Here is a 25,046-nt window from a genome sequence, read left to right on the forward strand (position 1 = left end):
AAAAAAAGTTATGAAATTCTAACTGACTATTTGCGTATGAGATTAATTTTAGTGTGAAAACTGTTAACTTAGTAAAATTAATTAAGTTTTTAATGTCCTTAAATTATTTAAAATTAAAAATTCACTTCTTGTATCTTATGTGTTGACACGAAACGACAATGTGCAGTACAGCACGGATAGAAAGTCTCGAGTTTTATATTATACACAAAAATTAAGAATTAAAAGTTGACTATATGAACAATAGTATGTTCAGATTAAATTGTGGATATTTATAGACCAATAATAACATAGTTAACAAAGGGCAATGACCGCAAATACGGTGATTATAATATACCTACGTCCTACATATTGTAACGAAGTTAAAGGTCACTGTTGATACAGTACTTTGATGTAAGAATATATAATATGGACTTAACAACCACTACGTGAATACATATTTTGGTTTTATATTTTTTTTTTAATTTTCTTCTTTTTTTTTTATAGAGAGAGTGTGTGTGAGAGAGAGAGAGAGAGGTATCTTTTTTTTAAATTATCTGTTTGTAATTTTTCTATGTAAAATATCACTAATAGTACGTCTAGATAAAAACATAGATTAAAGTTATAATGCAAAAATCTGAGTGTTTCGACATATTTACAATATGACACAGTTTTATATGGTCATCGATACTTTTTCTGTACGCTTTGTACACAAACTATACAGGTATATTATAATATTCGCATATATTACAAACGTAAAATTCCGCATTTATTAAGTGTATAAATATCATTATATAGATATATAAGAGTATTGACATAATAATAAATAAAATATTTGAAAATGTTGTATATAATTTAAACAAATTTTCAAAAACGTACTCAAAATTCTCTCACCCGGGTCTTATTCTATCTCTACTACTCTCCTCTAAACAAAGGTCAACATATTATATTGTGAAGCTATCATATTTTAGACCATAACGCTTTACTTTCCATCGTTACATGATTCGTCGGTGCCTTATATATTAATATTATATTTAATTTAAAAAAAAAAAAATACAATACAATACAATAACAAAATTATCACAAAAATTTCCACACAAACCAAGATATAAAATGTATTTTAAAAAGGCTCCAATTATTGTTTAAGTTCTCAATTTTTATAAGCCAAATTTAATTCTACCAAAAATATAAAATACATTTATTCTTAGAAAAAAATTAAAAACTAACCTTAATTATCTTCAAAATTATAACATTTAAGTAAAAAATGTATCTTTGTATGTGATATACCCACAATTTTATCAATGGTAAATACCCTACTAGAATTCTATAGATATTTGGTTTTCTCAAGATTTCATTCCACTGGACAGCACAAAAACGACAAGAATTACGGAGAACTTAATGCAACGACGGATGCAAAAAAAGAGATCGTTGGTTCTAAAAACATAATTTTAAGGATTGGGTGACAAGCACCGTCAAACGTGATGAAAATCGAATGATAGCTATCACCGTTTTCTTTTAGAAGAGCGCCCAGTGAAGAATATTGTAGTTGACCGCTAACGCACGCTAGTAACATAATTAATTCATTTCGGTCGACGATCATCTAAATCACGGTATAAATCCGTTGATCATGGTACACGTTACAGTTACGATATATTCGCGAGTGGATTACCGCTATAATTTCTATCGTCAGTCAGTCCGAAGAAAACCGACATTTTAAACCATCATGCATGTTAAGCCAGGTTTCATAGTTACATTATCACTTGTATCCAGATTTTTACGAGGACCCCATCTATCGTGCAGTGTTCTTTGTATCGTATTTTGATTAGTCGATGTAAGTGTTGTAAGCGTAGTATCATTCACTAACCACGATCTATCAAGAAATTTCTAGAAATGGGCCTAGTTCAATATTTGAATATAAAATTATGGACGCCATAGCTGTGAACCCAGTTTAACATTCTCGATCTAGTAGTTTCCCCGTCATCGTCAACTGTCGAGTATTGTTAATATAATAAACGATGTCTGATGCAACCTGCGAGGTGTATGTAATATGTATAACCTAACCTATGTACAAACGGAAAACAATAATTTATCGTGCAGCGTAGTACCAATAGTTTTAATCGGTTATTGTCCTTAAGGAGAGTACTCATACATTCATTAAAAGACGACGTTTAGTGCATGTTCCTCGACACTAGCTATACTGGCCGGTTTTAATTTGGACAAAATTCTTAAAACCATATATTGGCTGTGCGAAGTGATGTGTGTCGTTTGGGCGATTTTATATAATAAGTCGTTTAGCTAAAATTTATATAGAAACCTAATATGTCCAATAAAGTTCCCATTTTTAGAGGTTAGATCTCTCAGTTAATTTTAACTATTAGGTATAGCTAATAATATTTCTTGGATACAATTTTTTTAATTTCGTTATAGTTTTGATATAATGTGCCGTAAAATATTTTAAACATATCTTAGAAAACAACAAATAAAATTCAAATTATTTTCGAATTTAAGATTCATTTTAATAGATTAATGATTCACTTTAATATTAAGTATGCAACAATAAAAAAATTGTTTTATTAAATCCAAATATGTTACGTAGCACATAGATAAGCGAAAGAATAGAGTTTATTCAAAAAACTATTTTTAGAATACAAATAATGTGTTTATAATACTTAAATAATTTTAAAATTAAAATACACCTGAACGATCAATCAATTTCTCGTCCAAATTATAGAACTACCCACGAAAATTTTGGATAATTTGCCCAAATGAATAACTATACGCCCCTTATACTAAACATTGATTTAAAACGATGCTTTGCCAAAAGCATGTTGTTCCTTGTACGTGCCGTGCCCTGCACATAATGTTTATTGCGATTTCACTTGAATAACGGCACATCACAATGTGATCCAATATAATAAGCCATATCAATCCGACATAATAAACCATATAAAAGTTGAGAACAAATGACGAAACCTCGACAACTCGTTGATGACAACCAATACTATGTGTATTATGCATATGATATTATAAACATATTATAACAGTGGCTTAACTAAGACCATTATTTTGAATAAAAAAGGAAAAAAAGAGCGATGTTTACGTACATGTCATATCTGTTATAACGAATAAAAAAATGTCATAATATTTATAGTTATTCATATACATTTTTTATTTTTGATAATAATATATTGTATTTGTCAAACAAAATAATCGATAAACTATGATTTATGATTGAGATTAATACATTTTTATTTCTTAATTTGGAGCACACCAAGTTGCACAATTATTATATGTGTTGAGGATAAGATATAAATATAAAAATACTAATTAATTAATCACGTCAATTAATTAATGATAAGAAAAACATAATATTAAACGTGTTAAGATTTGGTGAGAAAATCACAATTTATTTATACCTATATGCCTACGGGGTAAGAGCATCTAAAACATTTTTACAACAGCAGCTCAAAACAATGCTTCCAGCATTGCACGTAGTGATGAATAGAGCCACAATTTCAATAAAATGTGTTTAGGTACTGAAAGGTGATAAAATAAAGCTTATAAAAATCTAATCTTGCATTAATAATTCTGAAAAATACTGATTGTGTCGGATTTATCAAACAATGTAAATAATAATATGACAAACAAATTATTTGTACGAAGGTATGTAATATTCTCGATAGATGGTAAAATATGTATATGGCGTGACACGTGTATATTGAAACGGGTGAGATAAAACGATTGAAATTCAATATCACTGTCATTTTTTGATGACAGATAGAAGTATCAACAATCAATTTGTATTCATTCTTCACCAGAAAACACTTTCAACACGATTATATTTGTAATAATATATATACATATATTATAAACATTCAACCCATTATCCATGCAACGATGTTCATCGTTTTGTGATAGTTAGTTGTTTCGCGACACACATAAAATAATATAATTTATGTTACGGATACAATTCTTTTAATTATGTTAATTAATATAGAAATGTATGCGCCAGTTACGATAAAATGCTGATCATGCTGTCACTGTAATAACTAATGCATCTCCACCCGTTTAACTGTACACTTACTATACTTTTATGGATATTGCACTATTATATACATCAACTCGGGTATAATAGTATGTACACATTTAACTAGACATTTATATGAGGGTCGTTACGAAATGTCCACAAAATGCAGGACTTTCTACTTTATCCATTTTACACACTGTCCGTGTAATACCTAATGTGCATATGTTTAGCAAGTTCTGTTTTCGCTTTATCTTCGAGTACAGTTTCGAAAGTCCATCATTTTAATCCCGTACATGCAAATTAATACGAATGTAGAATTGAAACAATCGTATCGTTAATATAAAACTAAGCCGAGTATTAAAATTTTCTTTTTTTTAATAACATAATAATTTATGTTAATATTTAAATTGAAATTCAACAAAACGCATATCTTTATTTTAATATTATGATGACAGTACGAATATAACCTTTTAATAATAACATAATACCAACGTATTACATTTTTATGTAAGTAAATATTTGAAAAATATCGAGCATACCTATTATTTTGTATCAGCCTGAAGCTAATAAAAGATTTATCAATAATATACAAATACGAGTATATAATGAACTATACCGGATGAAAATATGTTTCGAAAACGAAACATATGTAAATAGTATTTTGGATTATTTTGTTGTTGTTTTTCTGCAATATTGGTTCCATAAAATATTTTGAACGAAAAAATTTGTTTTTTGAAAAAATATTTAGTTATTATATATGCCCATGTTTTATTACTCCATGGCACTCTACTATAGTACTTCTATTATTAATTTCAACATATATATATATATATATATATATATACGATTTAATTTACTTGCTTAGTGAAAAATAAATATTTTATGGTTTTATAGATTTAATGAAACTTATAAATTATAATTATTTAATTTTTATAACTCGAGCTTTAAAAATGTATAAGCATTTTTGGGCATTTGGGAATTTAAAAGTATGATTGCTTTTGTAACATTATTTTTAATACTTACAAGGTATAACTAGTTCTCATGCAAAAACTATAAGGTCAATATATTACTTAGAAAAATGTTGCTTTTAATCTAACAAAATATTTTTCTTAACATTTTATTTAAATAATTGGCTAAAAAATTTCAATATGCTTGATATTAAATTTACATATTTTATAGTAAAAATCAAAATTTGTTTTATGTTTTATTTTATTCTCTAAGAATGTATTTTAATTTGTTATGAAATACTAATAAATTAACTTTTAACTAACGCCTAGCTCTAATTACTTATTAGATAAAGATACTTTTTAGACGCTATGTAAATGTTTCGTCATCGTTTTCTTAACTAAGTAGTTTAATTTAATATTTAAAAAAAAAAAAACACTTTTTTCATTTTTCGTCGATTTTAAAAATTATAAATCATTAATTTCGGATAAATATTATTCTAAACAGTGAACACTAAAAACACAGTAACGATTTATGATCTAAAAATGATTAAATAGATAGGTTTTTACTATAAACTATAATGTTAAACTTACAAGTTTACCTAAATATTGCTGCCCGAAATCTATTATATGGTTGTCAGAGTTTCCCGACGGCTTTGTAATTATAATACAGCTGATTTCTGACGGTAAATAATGTAAAATAAGAGCGCATGAACTCGACTCTACTTCTAGAAAGTCAGACTTCGCGTACATAACCCATATAATATATTACACGATAGTTGTGGGCCGTTTGGGACCCCAACGAGCGACTGCGGTCGTATTTCACAGACCTGCACGGACTTTACAGTCCTTTAAATGCAACATACAGGGCGATCCAATTAAATCATCTACCTACACTAATATACTCAATCAAAGTTTGTTGTGATTTTTATATAAAAAAAAAAAAAAAAAATGTTTTTTATAAGAATAATGGATTTATAAATATTAATAGTTAAACAATATATTTTTTTATTTTTTATTTTTTATAGCTTTAATTATACTAAGTCGTTTCTGCTAAATAAAATTATAAATGAATAAATATAAAAAATATACAATATATTTTATATTAAAACATAATTCTAGTTAAAATGTATTTACGTATAATAACATGTTAGAACTTAAAACATAATATTAAGATAAATTATGCAAAAAAGGGTATAAGTCAGAAATATATTAATTATTTAGGACCGATTTACTGCAACATTGTCTAAATTAAATTATTAAAAAATATTTAAAAACAAAAAACAACAATATCAATAATAATAAAACAATAAAATTGTTAAAAATGTGAATTTATTTGAAATATCATAATATAAAGTAAATTTGTTTTGTCGTTGTATCAATTAATTATATTTTCTATTTGTAATTTATACATAAGTAAGTACTCATTGCCAAAAAAAAAAAAAAACTAAATTTATGTATATAGAGGAGAGATAAATAAATTATTTATTATTTTTTAGTTATATATTATTGTTTAATAAATGCACATTTATTTATTACTTAACAAAAAAATTGTAAAAATATAATATTAAAAATTATTTAAGCTATTGATAATTTTTTTCAAAATCTCAAAATATACGGAGAGCACAATAAAAAAACATGTTTAATGCTTCGTCCTGTAATCTGTAGGCATGCTATATTATAGCATAACATTATAACATGTCCATTGTCCATACACTGTGCTGTGACAGCACCTTTTTAGACCAAAAAAGTTTATAAACCAATTATACAACATTAGGTGAACATTTCATAGCTTTATATACATTTATTACCTAAGAATAGTATTGCTACAACCTTTGTGTGAACACCGCTAACGATTAATCGATGTTCATTATTAACACTAATTATATAATATAATAATATGTGCGTTTATCGGACATATCGAGATACTGTAATTATTAAGGTACCATAAATTATAATAATTTAAATAATATTTAATGTAACACTAGTTATTAACAACTATCTTAAACTAAAAATTATATTTAATATATAAAAAAAAAAATTAATAATATATATTATTGTATACACAGTATTTTTTTCTGTTTTTAATTTTTCATATTTTTAAACAAGTTTTTATTGTTGATTATAATATATAAATATATATATATTATCACAAGACAATATTAGTAAATACATTTTTATCGTGATGATTTTTCTATGTGTACTTAGAAAATGTTAAAATGCCAATTATTTTTTTCGCTATTACAATTTGTAACCATCTACTAGAGCCCAATTCCCACACGCCAAAATAAATTACGTTTCACAAATTTGTATTGTTATAATATTGTTATTATTACAAACGCATCATTTAAAGGTAACATTAAAGCATTAATCAACAACCGAGTAGAATCAATAAAAAAATAAAAAAATATCACAAATAATATGTAATTATTAATTCCAATTTCAATGTGGTACATAATATAAGATAAAACGAAGAAATGACCAATAAGATGAAATAACGCCGGAAAACTTTTTTTTTACCGGCGTATCCATAACGGCAAAAATATATAAAACATGAAATTAATATTAAAAATTCCACAAAAGGATAGTAGCCATTAAGTGTACTATAAAAATATATTAAATATAATACTATACATTGTAAAGTCCACGTAAAATATATAAATTTTATATTTATTTATACGGTATTTTTATTGAACATGATGTAAGTATATACAACAAACCAAACTGTCAATTTTAATTTTTCTAGTTAAGTTATACCGACTTGAAATTTAAAATAAATAAATCCAAATTTATATATTCGACGTTCACCTTTAGACTCGCCCCATGCCCTGATGTCTTTATTTATATCACTTTAATTCCCAGTGCTTCGAATAATGGCCTGGACCTTGATAAAAGGCTGACCTAGACCCAGCATATTGGGTCTAGGACATTTCGGCTCGGCCATTTCGGCTTGGCCGTTTCGGCACGGCTGTTTCGGCGCTAAGATATATCGGCACTGAAAATTTCGGCGCGAGGAAATTTCGGCGCGGCATTTTTTAAATTAACTATTACTATTATGAAAAATTATCTTAATAAAATCGTCAATAGTGCAATCCTACCAAATATAGCTGTTATCGTGTAACGTAAGAACCAACTATATGTCTATATAGGTAAGATAAAAGTATAGGTTATTAACCCACAGCAGTTAAGATATAAAGTGACGATTATGTATACGCGTAGTGTATGAACTGTAAAGCAATCAGTTCTGGACCTGTCATCATTGCTGCACAAAAATTTATACTTGTTAAAATGTCTAATTTATTATCGAACCGCGGACGTGAAATTTTTGTACAAGACGGTTTCATGTATATTTTCGACAAATTTAATTTTAACCGTACAAAGCGATTTTGGAGGTGTCGCAATAAAGATATGTGTAATTGTCGAATTCATACAGGAATCGATGATTATATTATACAAAAAAAAATTAACGACCACACTCATGATTCTGAAGCGGCTAAAATAGAAGTAGAGGCTGCAATTACAAAAATTAAGACACGTGCACTTCAAACAATGGAGCCTACATCAGTTGTAATAAACGAATGTGTTGGACCTTTATCCGAAGCAGCTAAAGTAAGTACAAATTTCAGACAGCTTTTTGTTTTTACTAGGCCCGTTAATTTAATTTTAGGAACGATAATGTAGTTTAGCATATAAAAGCTAATTAAAAAAAAAATATTATATTATACATATATATATTTTTAATAAATTATTTAAAAAGATATTCTTTGTTGTTTGAATTCAGGCCACTTTGCCAAATAATTCAACTTTAAAAAAAACGATTCGGCGAAAACGTCAAGAAATCCAAATGGCACCACATAATCCAGTCGACCTAACTACACTAGACATCCCACCCGCGTATACTATGTATTCTCCATCAAACGGTAATGAGGAAATATTTTTACAAAGTGATAGTGGTCCAGGTTCTAATAGAATATTAATTTTTTCTCGATCTAAGAGCCTTGATATTTTGGAAAATTCGAGCGTTTGGTACATGGATGGTACATTTAAAGTTGCACCTCCATTATTTAGTCAAGTATATGTAATATTAGCTGAATATTTACATGGTATACTGCCTATGGTTTATATTTTACTCCCCGATAAACAATCAGTAACATATGATCATATGTTTTTAATGTTGAAAAATTTAAGACCGGCTATAAATCCTAAATCAATTTCATGCGATTTTGAACAAGCGGCCATAAAATCAATAAAAAAAGCATTTCCCAATGTTAAAATATATGGTTGTTTATTTCATTTGTCGAAAAATTTTAAAAAGCAAGTTGGTGCATTAAATCTCACAACTCGATATAACAATGACGCTGATTTTTCTATATCAGTTAAAATGATAATTTCATTAGCATTTGTAAAAATAGAAGATCTTGATTTTGCAGTTGATTTATTAGCTCAACATCTTGATGAGGAATTAAATAATTTATTAGAATGGTTTGAAGATAATTATATAGGTCGAATTAACCGTAATGGTCGGGGAAGAAAAAATGCGCGTTTCCCTCCAGAAATTTGGAATTTATATGATAGAGTCTTAAATTCAGAAAATAGGACAAATAATCATGCCGAGGCAGCAAATAGGAGGTTGAATATTGAAATGGGAGTGTGTGGCCCAACAATTTGGACATTTATAAATTGCCTAAGAAGGGTTCAAACAGGCCACGATGTTTTTATGACGCAACTAACTGCTGGAGGGAGTCCCCCTAAAAAATTAAAAAAATATACCGACCTAAATCATCGATTACATAAAATAGTTAGTGAATATAATATAAGAAATTGTATGGATTATTTAAAGGAAATCGCTCATAATATTTCTTTAAAATAAATTTAAATTGTATATTATTAACATTTTTAAAGTATTATTAATTCTTTTTTTTTTTTGGCTATTTAAAGGGAATTGCTATCATAATTTATATTTTAACCATGTAATCATGTATTACTAAACATATAAAACTTTATTATTATATTATTTATTTTGTATTTTTAAAATGTATTATAATATTGGAATAATGATGAATTATTAATATGCTATTTATTTATTTTAATATTTCTTTAAAATAAATTTCAATTGTATATATTATTAACATTTTTAAAGTATTATGAATTCCTTTTTTTTTTCGACTGTTTAAAGGGAATCGCTATCATAATTTATATTTTAACCATGTAATCATGTATTATAAACTATACCAAACTCTTATTATTATATTATTTATTTGTATTTTTAAAATGTATTATAATATTGGAATAATGATGAATTATTAATATACTATTTATTTATTTTGTATTTTTAAAATGTATTGTAATATTCAAATAATGATATATTATTATTTGTTTTGTATTTTTAGATTTTATGTGGGTTAATAATCTACACCTTTATCTTACCTATATAATCGGTTTTTACGTTATACGATAACAGCTATATTTGGTAGGATTATACTATTGACAATTTTATTAAGATTATTTTTCATAATAGTGATAGTAATAGTTAATTTAAAAAAAAAACGACGCGCCGAAATTTCCTCGCGCCGAAATTTCCAGCGCCGATATATCTTCGCGCCGAAACAGCCGTGCCGAAACTGCCGTGCCGAAACAGCCGTGCCGAAATGTCCGATTCCCAGCATATTAAGTCCAAAAGAAAAAAATCTAAACCTATTCCTACGCCTTCTAAAAAACCTTATTAACAATAATAAATAGACTCACATCAATACTAAACTACTTATTTATAAATCACTACTAAAACCTACTTGGACATATGACCTAGCTCTGGGGAAACGCAAGAAAACCAACATTAACAAAATCCAATCATTCCAAAACATTGCACTTCGCAAATTATTAAATTCTCCTTTTTATGTCTCTAACTCCACTATACATACAGACTTCAAAATACCTTGAGTTTACGAAGAAGCTAAATCATATTATTATAAACGTTTCCATGCCCGTGCTTTATCTCATACCAATCCTCTTGTCAGAAATCTTGTCAATCCTACAATCCCCGGTAACCTCCCCGAGATAGTTAAAACGGAAATAGTGTCGTGATCTGTTAGCACCCAATATTAATTAAATAAATAAAAAAAAAAATTGAAAATAAAATAAAATAGCAAATTGAAAGTATTACAAATGAATGGCTGCTTTCCTCAAAAATTGCACGTATTATGTATAAACGTTATTAAGGATATTATAATCTATTTTTTCTAAAATTTGTATTCAACTTATCTGTATCACATTTACTTATTATACTCAAGTGTTATAGATTGTAGATTTTTCTTTAAAAAAATTTAAAAAAATAGTTAAGTTATAATAATACTAATTTAATAAAATCTATATTAAATACAAACAAATAATTAAGTATTGATAAATTAATTAAGTTGGTCAGTTCTACCTGTAAAATCTATCTATAACATTATATAATATTTATATTAAAATAAATTACCTATTCACGACCCGCGTGTATATAATATGTCATGTCTAATTGATCAAACAGCAAATAAAAAAAACAATTATATCTACAAATTATACGGGTAATTTCATTAACCCACTAAAATGTGTATGCCACAACCACATAATTTTACTAGAAACCTGTTTAAAATATTCTAATTTGTCAACAACTTATAACTCAAGTTTTTTTTCTATCTTTAAATACATATTATCAATAAAATAATTTACCTCTCAACATCAACATTTAAGAGAGTAGTTTTAACATATTTAACTTAGTATACTAAATAATAGGCTTATAATAATAAGTATGGAAATTAGAGAACTATAGTTTATTAAAAATCGTTCTTATTAATAATTATCTATTTTTAAAAATGTTTCAAGTAAAATAAACGTTAAATCCAATATTAAATCTTTAAATCTATTCTATATTTTATTAAAACAATTTTTAAGGAATTTTATCATTATTATAAATATTTAAAGAATTAAAAATCACTCCTTCGAATTTTGAATTGGGTACATTAAAGTTTTAAAACAAATATTTACTAAATCATTTACAGTGATAAAATGGTTCTTGTTAGAATAATAAAAGGTAGTATAGCCACATGAATCTCCTTAATTAATCTAAAAATCGCAATTATTTAAAAATATGGTTTAAAACAGTATTTAAAAATACAAAAAATCATAATAACTATGATTTGTTGTAATAATTCAAATTATTTGAATACATTAATTATTAAATGAAAAATGGGGTTGAGCATACTTAGTGAATCACTGTATAATTCCGTGTCAAGTCTCTGAGTATGTCTCATCCTTGACGATTTACATAACCACTGCGGGGGCAACAGCAGTGCAGGCGGCTATGCAGTAGCAGCGTATAATACTATAATAATATTATGATGATGTGCGCGCGGTTGTAGATACCCCTAAGGTAGACCGAGCACGTCACATATATTATGTATACTATATAAGTGCTGACGATAATGTCATAATATTATATTTATATATATTATATATACACGGTGTGTGTGTATAATGGACGTGTGGGTGGAATAAAATACGCCGTCTCAGCCGGTCTATATAATGCATAATATAATATATAATAAACGTATATTATATTAATATACAGTAGTTCGAATTGAATGTATCCATTGTCCGGTGGTGTTGTCCCCGAGAGTTGTGCCGAAAAACAAAATTTTCTGTAGGTGTAGGTAAAGCCCATGACTATACGTATATTATTATGCGAATTTCTCCCGAGTATAAGTTACGCGTCTCATTAATTTTCCCACCTACACTCACGCGTAAAACGAGCGACTATATTATGTTATTATAATATCTAACCTAACGTTCTTTTGGCTGCAGAAACGCTACATATTGTTGTTTATTATTGCGACGCGATGAGTAACACAAATAATAATATTATGCGACAATAATATAAATATTGTATGAAAACCGACAATGACGACTTGCTTCACAAGGTCTCGCGCGTTATATCTAAATTACTTAAAATACGGCTCTCCGCCGATGAATAAGTTGGACAAAAGTTTGGACAAAACCTGTATATTAATATTGCTATCGCGAACATGCTAAACAATAATGGTAAACTCTCGTAGGAAAATATTAATGACGATTAGACACAATTAGAGCCAAAATATTATATTAGCCCATGCTAATGTGAAAAATATAATAAATTATATCTGGTACTAATTTCTAACACTGATTGAAATCTAGATTTTAAAAATTTATCGAAATAGTTAAATATTATAATTTATATATATAAGGTTGGCAATTATGTTTTATAATTTATTAACATTGTAAAACATTGGAGCATATTATGATATAAAAATGTTTTAAAATAATTGATTTAATTAATCATATTTAAAACAATCAAATCATTTTATTTAAAAAAAATGTTAACGATTTTTTATAATGAAAAAAAAAATTTTAATGCGAACATTTGTGCAGTACTAGCTTATGATGTATTTTGAACATTTGAAAAGTTTTGAAATACATTTTTATGATCGTAAGATTCTCAATGTTTAATAGAGTTAAAATGCATTATCGTATAATTTAAATAAATCAAGAATAGCTTTTTTTGATTGTATTTAATTATGTTGATCATGATGAATTGATTTTTAAAAAATAAACTGTCTACAATATAATTTATATATCGACTACTAAGCCTATATTTACTATAAATTATTCTTAGATTTGTGGTATTATCCCGTATATATAATTTTGTCTATTTAATGAAGCTTTCAAACTATTAAACATCATAACCACTTCGATTTAACTTTTAAATTTTGAGCAGCGAATGAAAAAGTTGTATGCTGGTTTAAAAACTGAGTAGGTATTTTGTTTCATAATATAGAATAATCCTTTTATAGTATAGAAAATGAATTTCTAGAAAAATTCCATAGTAAATAGATATTCTATGTCAGTATATACAATTTTGTAACATAATAATCGTATAATAAACATTAAATATAAACTTAATATTTTGTTAGATACATTTAAATTCGATACTATATATTGATATACACGAAACTCTGGTAATACGTACATCGTTTATGGCTCGTCGAAATCACTTCTCTAGTTTTTACATTTTAATTTATACGTTTTAATCTTTATTGTTTAACCTTCGATCCGATGGAAACGAATTCACGTAAATTTAAATGAACATATAACATTTTTGTTGTTATTCTATTATTGCGAAAATTGAATAGAGCTGAATAATATCGTAGTTATTATACCGTCTACCATTAACGATCATTACAATGTCGGATTTTTGCTATCAGCATTGATTAATGTCGAAAACAGCATAATAATAATAATACGCTATTGCGATTTCCGCATGAACAAAGTGCGTTCGTTTAACTTTTGAATTAAATATTATAAATTATACTATATCACTACAACAACAACTGCATACTTACATGTCATCTACCTATGCGCGAAGCAGCGTGATATTTACCATGACTTCAAACTCTTGGATGTTTGCCATTGGCATTGTAAGCTACCTCTTAAAGTTAAAGACCAAAATATCTTCAGAAAAAATATTTTGAAGCTGATATCCAAATCTTCAGAAATTTAGCGATATTGAAGCTAATGAGCCAAATATTATGTTTATTGAAAACCATCAACGAGTGTACAATATGTATAGCCTCTCGGTTAGGAAATGTATGTAATTAGACTACCCTTTATAGCTAACACCAATTATAAATCTTCTATAATTCAACGACCTATATATATATATATATATATTACAATTATACATTTGTTACATTAAATTCATTTTATCTAGATCTAGAAAAATAATGAAAATTTTCTAAACCAGATAAAAAAACCAAATCTCAAATATCTTTGATTGCACAATCTTAATTATATTTAAGTTTTGTATTACCTAATTGTATACTTTAATAAGTTTTTAATTGTAAACCGGAAATCAAAAATATTAGTGTTAATAATAATTTTCACAAACGTGTATTACCGTTTTTGTGATAATTTATTAACATATATATTTTTATTTTATATTGTATGCTTTCTTAATGAGAATAGATATCAAAAACGAAATTATTTTGTAAGCATAAAATCACTTTATATAAACACTTTCAATAAATTTTTAAAAATCATACAGCTACCGATACACTTTTCGTTTTACACGTATTAACGGTTTTCTTATAAACTTTTAAATTCTGCAGTTTCGCTATTTGCTTCATTGATTTAGTTTTTATGTATTGTCAATTAATCACTACTTCAATATCCAAAAATAAACATTATTTTCTTTTTGATGTCTCAGCTTAGTTGCATCGCTGACCTCATAAATAAGTAATTAAACAAAAATTATGATAACTACAGCACTGCTCATAATATATAAATGTTAAATATATACAGTGTGAACCATCAAGCATACCCAGCTTTATTTTTTCGTTTAATAATAAATTAATTAAAGTTCTAATTTTGAGAATTTTTAATTACAGAAAAATGAGGGAATGAGTAATGAGTATAAATGGTGAATCACTCTTTATTTTGCTTAATACAATAATATTGTAATTACTGTTAATTTTAAACACGACGCATATTAATTATTCGTGAGATAGTATTTTATTAATAAATTGGTGATTTTTAAACAAATTTACTCTTAGCAACTTTTCACTAAAATACCAAACTGTTTAAGTTTCGTTAAACTAGCAAAATATTATTTAAGTTTCAAATTTCTAACATTATTTCTATTGTTTAATAGATTTGAATTTAAATAGGTATGCAATCTGCAGTACAAAATATATAATACCATTGAGTAGACAGACGATGTGAACTATGAGTAAAAGAATAACAATTGTATTGGTCATATATTGTGAAAAGATATGTAACAACGACTTGCAAGAAAATTAGTTTAAATACACCATATAATTAGCTATTTATAAATTCGCTTATAAAAAGTGAATTTTGCACCATTTAACCATTTTTAATAACACTACTATCAAAACAATCTCAATGATAGTAAAAATAGCAAAAAATAAACGCACAAATCTTGACGTTCATTTGATTATACGAAATCATCAGCTTATCAATTATACCGCGATACGATAAAATATAATATATTAAATATATCATAATATTATACACATGATATCTAACAAAATTGTTAAATCATGTACAATATACCACTATTGATTGTATTTTTAAACATGATCGTTACACATATATTGTATATCAAAACTATTTTCAACATTAATTTAAAACAAGTCTAACGCGAATCGAGCAGTCAATTATCACACCGTCTCGGAAAATGCAACGATTTCGTTACCATGATATCATGAAAAACATTGAATTTAGTTCCAAGTATTGAATTGAGTCACACAAATACTTTTGGGTTATCGGAGTTGAGACTCTTTCTTTAATTGTAATGATAGGTAAAAGAGGCAATTAATTGAAAAATATTAATAATAATAAATAAAGGTACTTTTTACTTAAAGAATAATTTTTTATTGACAGTTACAGAAAAATACTAAAAAAAAATTGAAAATTTGTCATACCTATAAATATTTCAAAAAGAGTTAAAATTTGTTGAAAATTGTATCATTATATAGATATTGAAAATAATAATTTAGAAATTTCAAGTACGTACTATCTTATTATTTTTGAAAATATTATAACAAAAAATTAAAAATTGTTTAAGAATAAATAATTATTTTATGGGTAAATATCTAAACATACACTCCATTTATCACTCGTAATTATTTGACAATTAAATAAGTACAAACTAATTGTGTGCCATCGGCTATGTAGGTAGTTATGATATTTTATCTATACGGACTCAGTTCAAAGATGTTAAGATAACAAGCTGGACTCAATTCAAACACATAAAAGTAGCATGGTCTCAATTCAATATCACCGGATATCACAAACACGATTCATTTTGGGAATATAATAATAATAATGCTTATGTACAATATACAGGACATGTAAAGAATGGTTTTTTTATCGATTGCGCGATAGCAAAAGAGGATGTTAATTTGCCGTTCAAATACCATAATATATTATTATTTCATATATACCGTGTCCCACATAATTACTATGCCTGTAAAATTGGCTAAGCTAAGTTAAATTTTCGGTTTAACCATAAAAATACTTTTTTACTCATTTCTGAATTAGTTTCAACATTTATTCGAATTGTATTCATCTTATAAAATCATTTTCAGTAAATGAAAATCAATTTCCACCTCTAGTAATTGAGCAAGTTGAGATGGCAGTAACAATTCCTCTGTATTGTGTTGATAAAAGAAAATTTAATTCCAATAATAAATGATATGTTGTATTTAGTAATACTGACGATAAATTTTATAAAATAGGAATCAAAAACGGATATATGTGATCATTGATCACCAAGTATTAGAAATCAAGTATTCGATTACAAGTAATGTATACATAGTACCTAGCAAATATTTGTCTAATAACAAAATACCATTCAGAATAGTGAGTATTCAAAATACGCTAATAAGGGTAAAATGATTTATTTTTGATTTAGGAAATACAAATTTAATCAAACAAATATTTATTTTTTTTGTAGTTTTAAATGCAATGGATGCTATACATAATGTATATTAATTAGTAACAAATAAAAAATAAAAAAAATAAATTATGTTTATAAATAAAATAACTGAGTGATATAAATACTGAAATAAAATATATTTTTGTTATTTTATTATTATGTACTTTCATTTAGTTAAACTTCATCAGTTAATTCGGTAATAATTAGTTTGTAAATTTCTATGAGATGTATTTCAATTTTAATCAATCACTTTTTTTAGCATACATGATCAACGTTTAACGTATTATCAACGTGTTAATATAATATATTAACATATTATATAATATTCATTATTTGGGTAAATAATACTTTTATATTTTATTTATTTATTTATTTATTTTTTTTTGTCTTCAGTTTTTGCGCTTGTTTGTTTGGTGAATATATAAAGTGTGGCGCTGATAAGTGATAACACGATATTTTGAAACATAGTCAGACGTATTATACCTACGTAAAAATTTTACACGCGTGGACAAAACTTATCGCGAAGTTCGTCATCATTTTGGATACAAAAGTCACCCGTGTATTGTTATTTCAAGTTTTAAAACGACGAATCATCTGCATCGCTACGTTGTTATAACAATTTTAAATGGAACTCGTCAACTACTAATAAAAAAATTACACTCCGTATAGAAAGTTTTTAAATACAATTTTGTGTTTAAAAATCGTTAGTAATCAATAGAAAAACTAGGAATAATTCGTTTCTTCGTATAAAAAATTAAATTCAAGTGTCATATTCAGAAACTATGAACTTATCGAGGATAATAAGATAAACCGATAGTTAAGATTATAAATCACGATTCTTTGTCTGAAAATTGTAAAAACTTGTAATGAAAAAATAATTTTATTAATAATTAATTTTATTATCAAGGAGTATGTAAGAAAGCGAAAATTTAGGCAAACGCTACAAATAAGTTTTTGACTTTACTTAAATTATCAGCACGTGATGTTTGTTTGACATAAAAAAAAATTACTACATAAATGTTGCAGCGATATGAAATTAAAAACACAAAATGTTTTTGTGTGGCATTAAGTAATTATAAAAACACGTCATCATTATAACCAAATATCTCAAAGCTTTTATTTAGATTTAAAAAATTAAAATTCCTCCCTTTCGTAATAATTTTGAAAACATCCGGCATTGTTATACCTTTAACATTAAAAAAAAATAAATATACTTACGAGTTTTAAAGATTTTAATTTTTCAACTAAACATTTAACAAATGTATCAAAGTATATAATACGTATAATACGATGATGGATACGACCGGCTATTTATTATATTGTTTTACGGAACAAAACATGCTTTTGCAGCGATTCTTTTCTACATACACTGTGGAAAAAATGTTAAATACTATTTTAAATCTGCACGGAATAGACAAAACGAGCCAACAGATGATACCCACTCATTACCGAGGTCGTGGAAAATCTTGCAAACACGGTTTTCGTGGGTGGTGGTGGCGGGTGCGCGACCGAGCCATTTAAGGTCAAGCCACGGTTGACCCCGACGGATGAGAACCATATTAAACCGCGCGTGTACCTATAAACCTTACGGTATAATATTATATGGGCCCGTTAGCATTCGTTGGGTGTATGATGATGGAGATGATGATAATAATAATAATATCGGTAACCGGTTCCGATATAGCACGGAATTTAGCGCCGCCAACAGTGGACTTGTGTAGGAAATCGGAAATTCCTAAAATGACATCTTATATTAAAATAATAATATTTTTTAGTACGTTTTTATACCTGCATTACTAAACTTGTTAAATTTACCCTCCATCGGCAGACATTAAATGACAATTAATATTATAATTTATAATTTATAATACAATAAAATCATTTTTTTATTTACAAATTACAAAGTGGCTTGTTTAGATAAATATTTTGAGTTTAATAACATCGCTCATTGATGTTTTTTCTTGATAGATATTTTTAGATTTAATGTTTTTATTATTGATTTAAAATTATAAATATAATTTTAAAAAAAATTTTTCTTGTGTAAGTATTTATTATAGATATCAAATATGTATAGTTAATTATTAGTGATATTTTTGAAGTTTGCATAAACGAAATATTTCCAGTAAAAACTCGAAAAATATATCTTTTAAAGTCTATATATATATATATATATATTATATTATATTCATACAACTTGCATAAAGTATTATCTATAAATCTATATAATAAATTTATATGATTTGTATAACAATATTTTACTTTTAAGTATTAAATACTTAAAACTAAAAATAAGAACTAAAATTAAGTATTAAGATTTTAAAAAAAATGTTAATCTAAAAAATTAACACTTAACTTTAACTATAAAAATTCAATCTTAAACAAACATACGAATTAACTGTTGGAAAAAAAATTGTTTTAATTTCAATTTACTTGATACAGTTAGTAACTGAGAAACAGCAATTGCATTATACGATAGGTACCTATATCAAGGATTTTTAAATTTATTTATTTTATTTTAAATTGAATAAACAGAAAAAAGTAAATAAAAATTAAAAAATATTTATTAAAACATCTTTTAGTCTAAAAATATAATTAAAATAAAGATTGCATCAATAAAAAAATTTTTCATCATTTAATTCATATAGATCGATATTATCAGCAAGCATTTCATATTCTTCCTGTAAACTATAAATTGTGAAATAAAATACACACGTTTGGTTTTCTGCAGTTTCTCTACGTATCTAATATGAAATGTAACCAATTATTTAAACAACACGTCACAATTGCAAGTTACAATAATATAACACAGTATATTATAATGAATGTAACAGATAGATAATGATTTAATTAATTTACTTTAATGAAAAACATTATAAATAACGGCCACGACAATAATGATATTACATACCCCGAAGCCAAAAAATATGGTAAATTAATATTTTTATAAAATCAACAATGGTAACCACGGAAACGGTGGTCACGAAGGACGGACACCACGGGACTTCGTATTGAAACCCAAAACTATGACTGCCATTTTAAAATCAAAAGTCAATACTATTTTAACGTATTGTATAAGCTGCAGAGAACGGGTAAAACGAAATGAAAAAAAAAAAACAAAACAAAACAAAACGTCCTATCATGGAATAATAATAATAATATAGCCGTATTGTTACCTACTCGTATGATTAAAAAAATAGAAAATTCTCCACTAAATCTGAAAAGGATTTGTAAAATTATAATGTCCCACGGCACATCGGGGGGGGGGGGGGGATTTATCACTGAGGAACATCGGGCAACAAAGTTACAACAATATGATGATTTGTATTATCACGTAACTACTATACTCGTACAGTACCTATTTTACGACAATACCTCCTTGACATTCGTAGATGAAGACCTGCCGCGCGTAGGTGCTGTATAATAATACATCGGAGGCGTAAATTCTCACGATTATATTTTTTATTTTTCGTCTTGGTATTAGCTACAGAAAAAAAACCGTTTAAGAAGCTATTGATGGTTTTATACAGTTATTACATTAATATGTATGTGCGCACGATATTCTGCGATATTTGGTACTGCACTAACACTATTATTATAGCTCTATCGACTATCGTACACGAATGACTTGCGACTTGCACATTTAATTTTGTATGGTAAGGCGGCGGCAGCGGCACGTAAACACGATTTTTTTTTTTTATCGAAACAGTTTGTTTTCCCTTCCGGGCATACAATAAAGATCCCATTGACGGCAAGTCGCGTCCTTAAAGTCGTCGTTTTATGGGTTATTATATTAGTTTTTCTAATTTTATTTTATTTTTTTGAAAAACAATTCTTACACCTATGATCGAAACAGTAATAACTCTTAACGAGATCGTGATAACCTGTTGTTATTTTCCATTTAATTCTTACTACCTATGGAATTTTGATAAGCCGCACAATTTCCGCAACAATTGTAATCACGTATCATTAATATAAACTAGACTTAACGATAAAAACCAATGTCAAATGACCAGCAGTTGAGAGTTTGTTTTAAGTTGTGTAATTCAGCATAATTTATTATTATCGCATTTAAAATATAAATTTTGGATAAAAATTGAATCGGTATTCAATTTCAAATGATTAAACAGATCATAGCAATATTGCTTAACTTACATAACACCTTGGTTCTCTCGGGCGATACTCGAAACCACTGCATTGATATGCGAATTATAATTTGTTAAATGTTGTATACACAAAAATACTACACAAATATTTGACATAATATGTTTTATCACACTTATTATCATATTTTAGATGTATTATGATCTAAAAATATACCATCATCTATAAGTTATATTAAATCGATTGAGCTCAAAAATAATTTTTGTTGAGAGCGTTAAGACCATATAGATATATTAATATAGATTTATACGGAATATGACATGATACAATATCGTCGTCAATAGTTCAATTCGTTTAAAGATAATAATAATATAAAATTTATGTAACCTATAACCGTATATAAATGCAAATTTTAATATCTAATATCCCACGCCCAATTTTTATTGAATCTATCAAACGTTGTGGGTATTCAAACTCCGCGTAATACGCTCGGTGGTATCTACAATATAGCAGCAAAAGGTACTCTAAAAAACTAATCTAAGAAACTGTATATACACAAAACGAATATTGTAGAAAACGTCCTGTATTTCGGAAATTCTAATACAATTTCGTTTTAATATCGACAACCGAAATACATTTCCCATCGACTGTCGTTTGGTTACCAAATTATTTCGAGACCTTCTACATAATATAATATAAATAGATTCGTAGATACCAGCTATATTCAATATTATACTACTTTTATTTATACTATAATATATATATATATATATTATGTAATTGCGTTTTGGTGATTTTCAACAACACAATGTCGTTTAAGATAGAAAAAAATCTTTTATTAACAACAAAACATAAAACATCTGTTATTAATAGGCTTATTATTAGAACTCTGCGTAGGTAATTACAAAATCAGCTTATGTTTGGCTAATAAATTATTTTTGAACTTTTGATCAATTTTCATCATACAATTCTGCATTAGACTGTAAATTTATTTAGTCGCATACTAATTTCAAGATTGATAAGCGCTGTTCTATTACTCACAACGATGGTATAATATTGGGATGTTCTATAATACTTGTGTGATTAATAATTATTATCAATATTTTTACTAAAACTGTATTACTCTATTGTTGATAAAAAATAATTATGTACCTAAAACGCAACATTCGTCCACGCCACAGTCTTCTGAGCTCTGGCACCCGAGGAACGACGGTTTACTTGGATATGCGGCCACTGTAGCCACCAAAATTGTAACCACGGCCAACGATAATTTTCCCATATTGTAGTTATTTAATTTGACTTTAATTTTCTATGTTATCTGGAAATAAAAAACATTAAGTTAGCATTTTTAAACAATATCATCGTTATATTTCTGCTCAACCAATTTGTCGTATATAATAATATATTAAAATATGGCCATATTCACTACAGTCAAACTTAAAAGTTTGTAGTTTAAATTTGTTACAAATCTTATCAAAATTTTGAACCAAAAAATATGTTAATATTAAAACATTATAATATAATATACGCATACCGTATAAAATATAAAATTATTTGTGTTGTAAGATAATTTATGTATTTCTGATGTTTTCGATTAAAATATTAATTTGTTAGTACATATCTGTTGTGTAACATGTCAACATTATACTACAATAAATAAGTATATTTTAAGTATATTTTAATAAAACAACAATTTTTTGTAAACTCATATGATAAATGGATAAACATTCGTATTAGATAGAGACAATAAATATGAAAAACTTGAATTAACATTAAATACACAACTATGCTTTTATATTGTATAAATACTAAAAATACGTGATATATTTAATTTAAACAATGATAAACAGTGAAGGTAACAAACAACACTGTTATAAACAATTCAGAATAGAAATTTTATAATATATCTCAAACATACCAAGAATAGATAAACTTTGAGTACATTTTGTTATTTAATTCGGTGAATACAATATTGTAACTCTCTACAAGTTTACCAAAAAAATAATATGTCATTAAGTACTATGTGTCTATGCAAATTATCTATATTTTAAAATATTATGTAATATTGCAATGCACTGCATAATGTATAGATAATCTTAACTTAATATAATTCAGACATATGCTATGACTTTATATATTTTAGACGATCGGTGAAAACTGATATTATAATCCATAAACCTACAATAAGATTGTAATTTAATCAATCTCATAGCGTCGAGTTTCAAATTTTTTTAAATTTTCCTTTTCACATGCCTTACTAAAATCGTAAGTCAATTTTTCGAATTCTTTAACTCTTTAATACGTACAATATGCTCAACGCGCTAATACAACCGAATAAAATCTGACACGTTTTTTATCACTCCTCATAGGTGGTACATTGACAATTTAGCGTATCAGCATTAGCATTATAAATAAATCCATTATACATAAAATGTGCACATACTTTTTTTTTGCTGACTATTCTACCAATGGATTTATCCTATTATCAACATCAAAAATTATTTGTATACATTCTCTTCATCAAAATTACTGCTTTGTGAAAAATCGCAATCTCATTGAAAAAGCATAATATATATTTTATATTCTGTCAATTAAAAAAAAAAAAAAAACATTGCAACTATTGTAACGCGTATAGTCACAAATAAAAAAAAAAGTTAAAATAATAAACCTTAATTCCGATAACAACACTGGCGCTGACGTTGTTATATTTTACAACCAATATCCGTTTAACATATAATAACTAAAACCTGAATTTGGATGCCCTAAAAACTATTAGAAAATATTCTAAACAACAATAAATGCCTTTTCAACGTAATTCAATATCTATAAAAAATTTACTACATTTCGTTGATGAGCACACTGACAAAAGGAAAATAACAGTTTAGTTTTTAGAATTCTTAAAACTTCTTTATCTTAACTAAACTAACAATAATACAAAAATAAAATACCAAACTTAGACATGCAAACAAAAATAATAAATAATATAGGTACTTGAAATAAACGTGATCACGATATAACTTAAATTAACTAATTAATTTTAATTTTGTGAGTTGTTTGAGTCCCATTAAGACATCATATCCGTTAGTAACTGTTAATAAATAAAGATGTTATATCTTTATTACATTCACCTTGATAAAAAAAAAAAAGATTAATATTTGGTATGGTGAAAAAATATCTAAAAAAGCAAATATTACAGAAGCAATATTTTTTGAGGTAATATTTTAAATTTCCTAATTTATACTAAAAACTCGTACAATTTATCAATTTATTCTAAAAACTAATGAAATTACGTGTAAATGCTAAAATTAAAAAAAAATAAGTTTCATCTTTTAAATATCTATTGCATTAAATTAAGTTTGTATTTGTAATTCATTAAAGCACCTACCTAATATATAATACACATTACATATAAATTCAATACACAATAATAAAATGATGTACAATTTATAAAATAAAGCTATCGATGGTG

The 25,046-nt window shown here is 26.4% G+C and overlaps 2 protein-coding genes across 2 annotated transcripts in view; one reads left to right on the forward strand and one right to left on the reverse strand.

The window, feature by feature from the left end:
* Nucleotides 1-25,046, reverse strand: part of LOC112595977 (astakine-like) — a 47,086-nt gene that overhangs the window by 4,670 nt on the left and 17,370 nt on the right. The window contains exon 2 of the mRNA XM_025341403.1: nucleotides 22,730-22,895. Coding sequence (XP_025197188.1) covers nucleotides 22,730-22,856 — 127 coding nt within the window. The 5' untranslated portion in view covers nucleotides 22,857-22,895. The remainder of the gene's footprint in view (nucleotides 1-22,729; nucleotides 22,896-25,046) is intronic.
* LOC112595976 lies at nucleotides 7,878-8,719 on the forward strand. Its single transcript, XM_025341402.1, has one exon. The coding sequence runs from the start codon at nucleotides 8,170-8,172 to the stop codon at nucleotides 8,626-8,628; it is 459 nt and encodes a 152-aa protein (XP_025197187.1). The 5' UTR covers nucleotides 7,878-8,169; the 3' UTR covers nucleotides 8,629-8,719.

Source organism: Melanaphis sacchari, unplaced genomic scaffold, assembly GCF_002803265.2.
Source record: "Melanaphis sacchari strain LSU unplaced genomic scaffold, SCAv2.0 Contig2_pilon_pilon, whole genome shotgun sequence".
NCBI lineage: Eukaryota > Metazoa > Arthropoda > Insecta > Hemiptera > Aphididae > Melanaphis > Melanaphis sacchari.

What these genes read in the sequence shown, in the direction of transcription:
- LOC112595976 (XM_025341402.1), top strand. Translation starts at nt 8,170, where the DNA reads ATGAACTGTAAAGCAATCAGTTCTGGACCTGTCATCATTGCTGCACAA.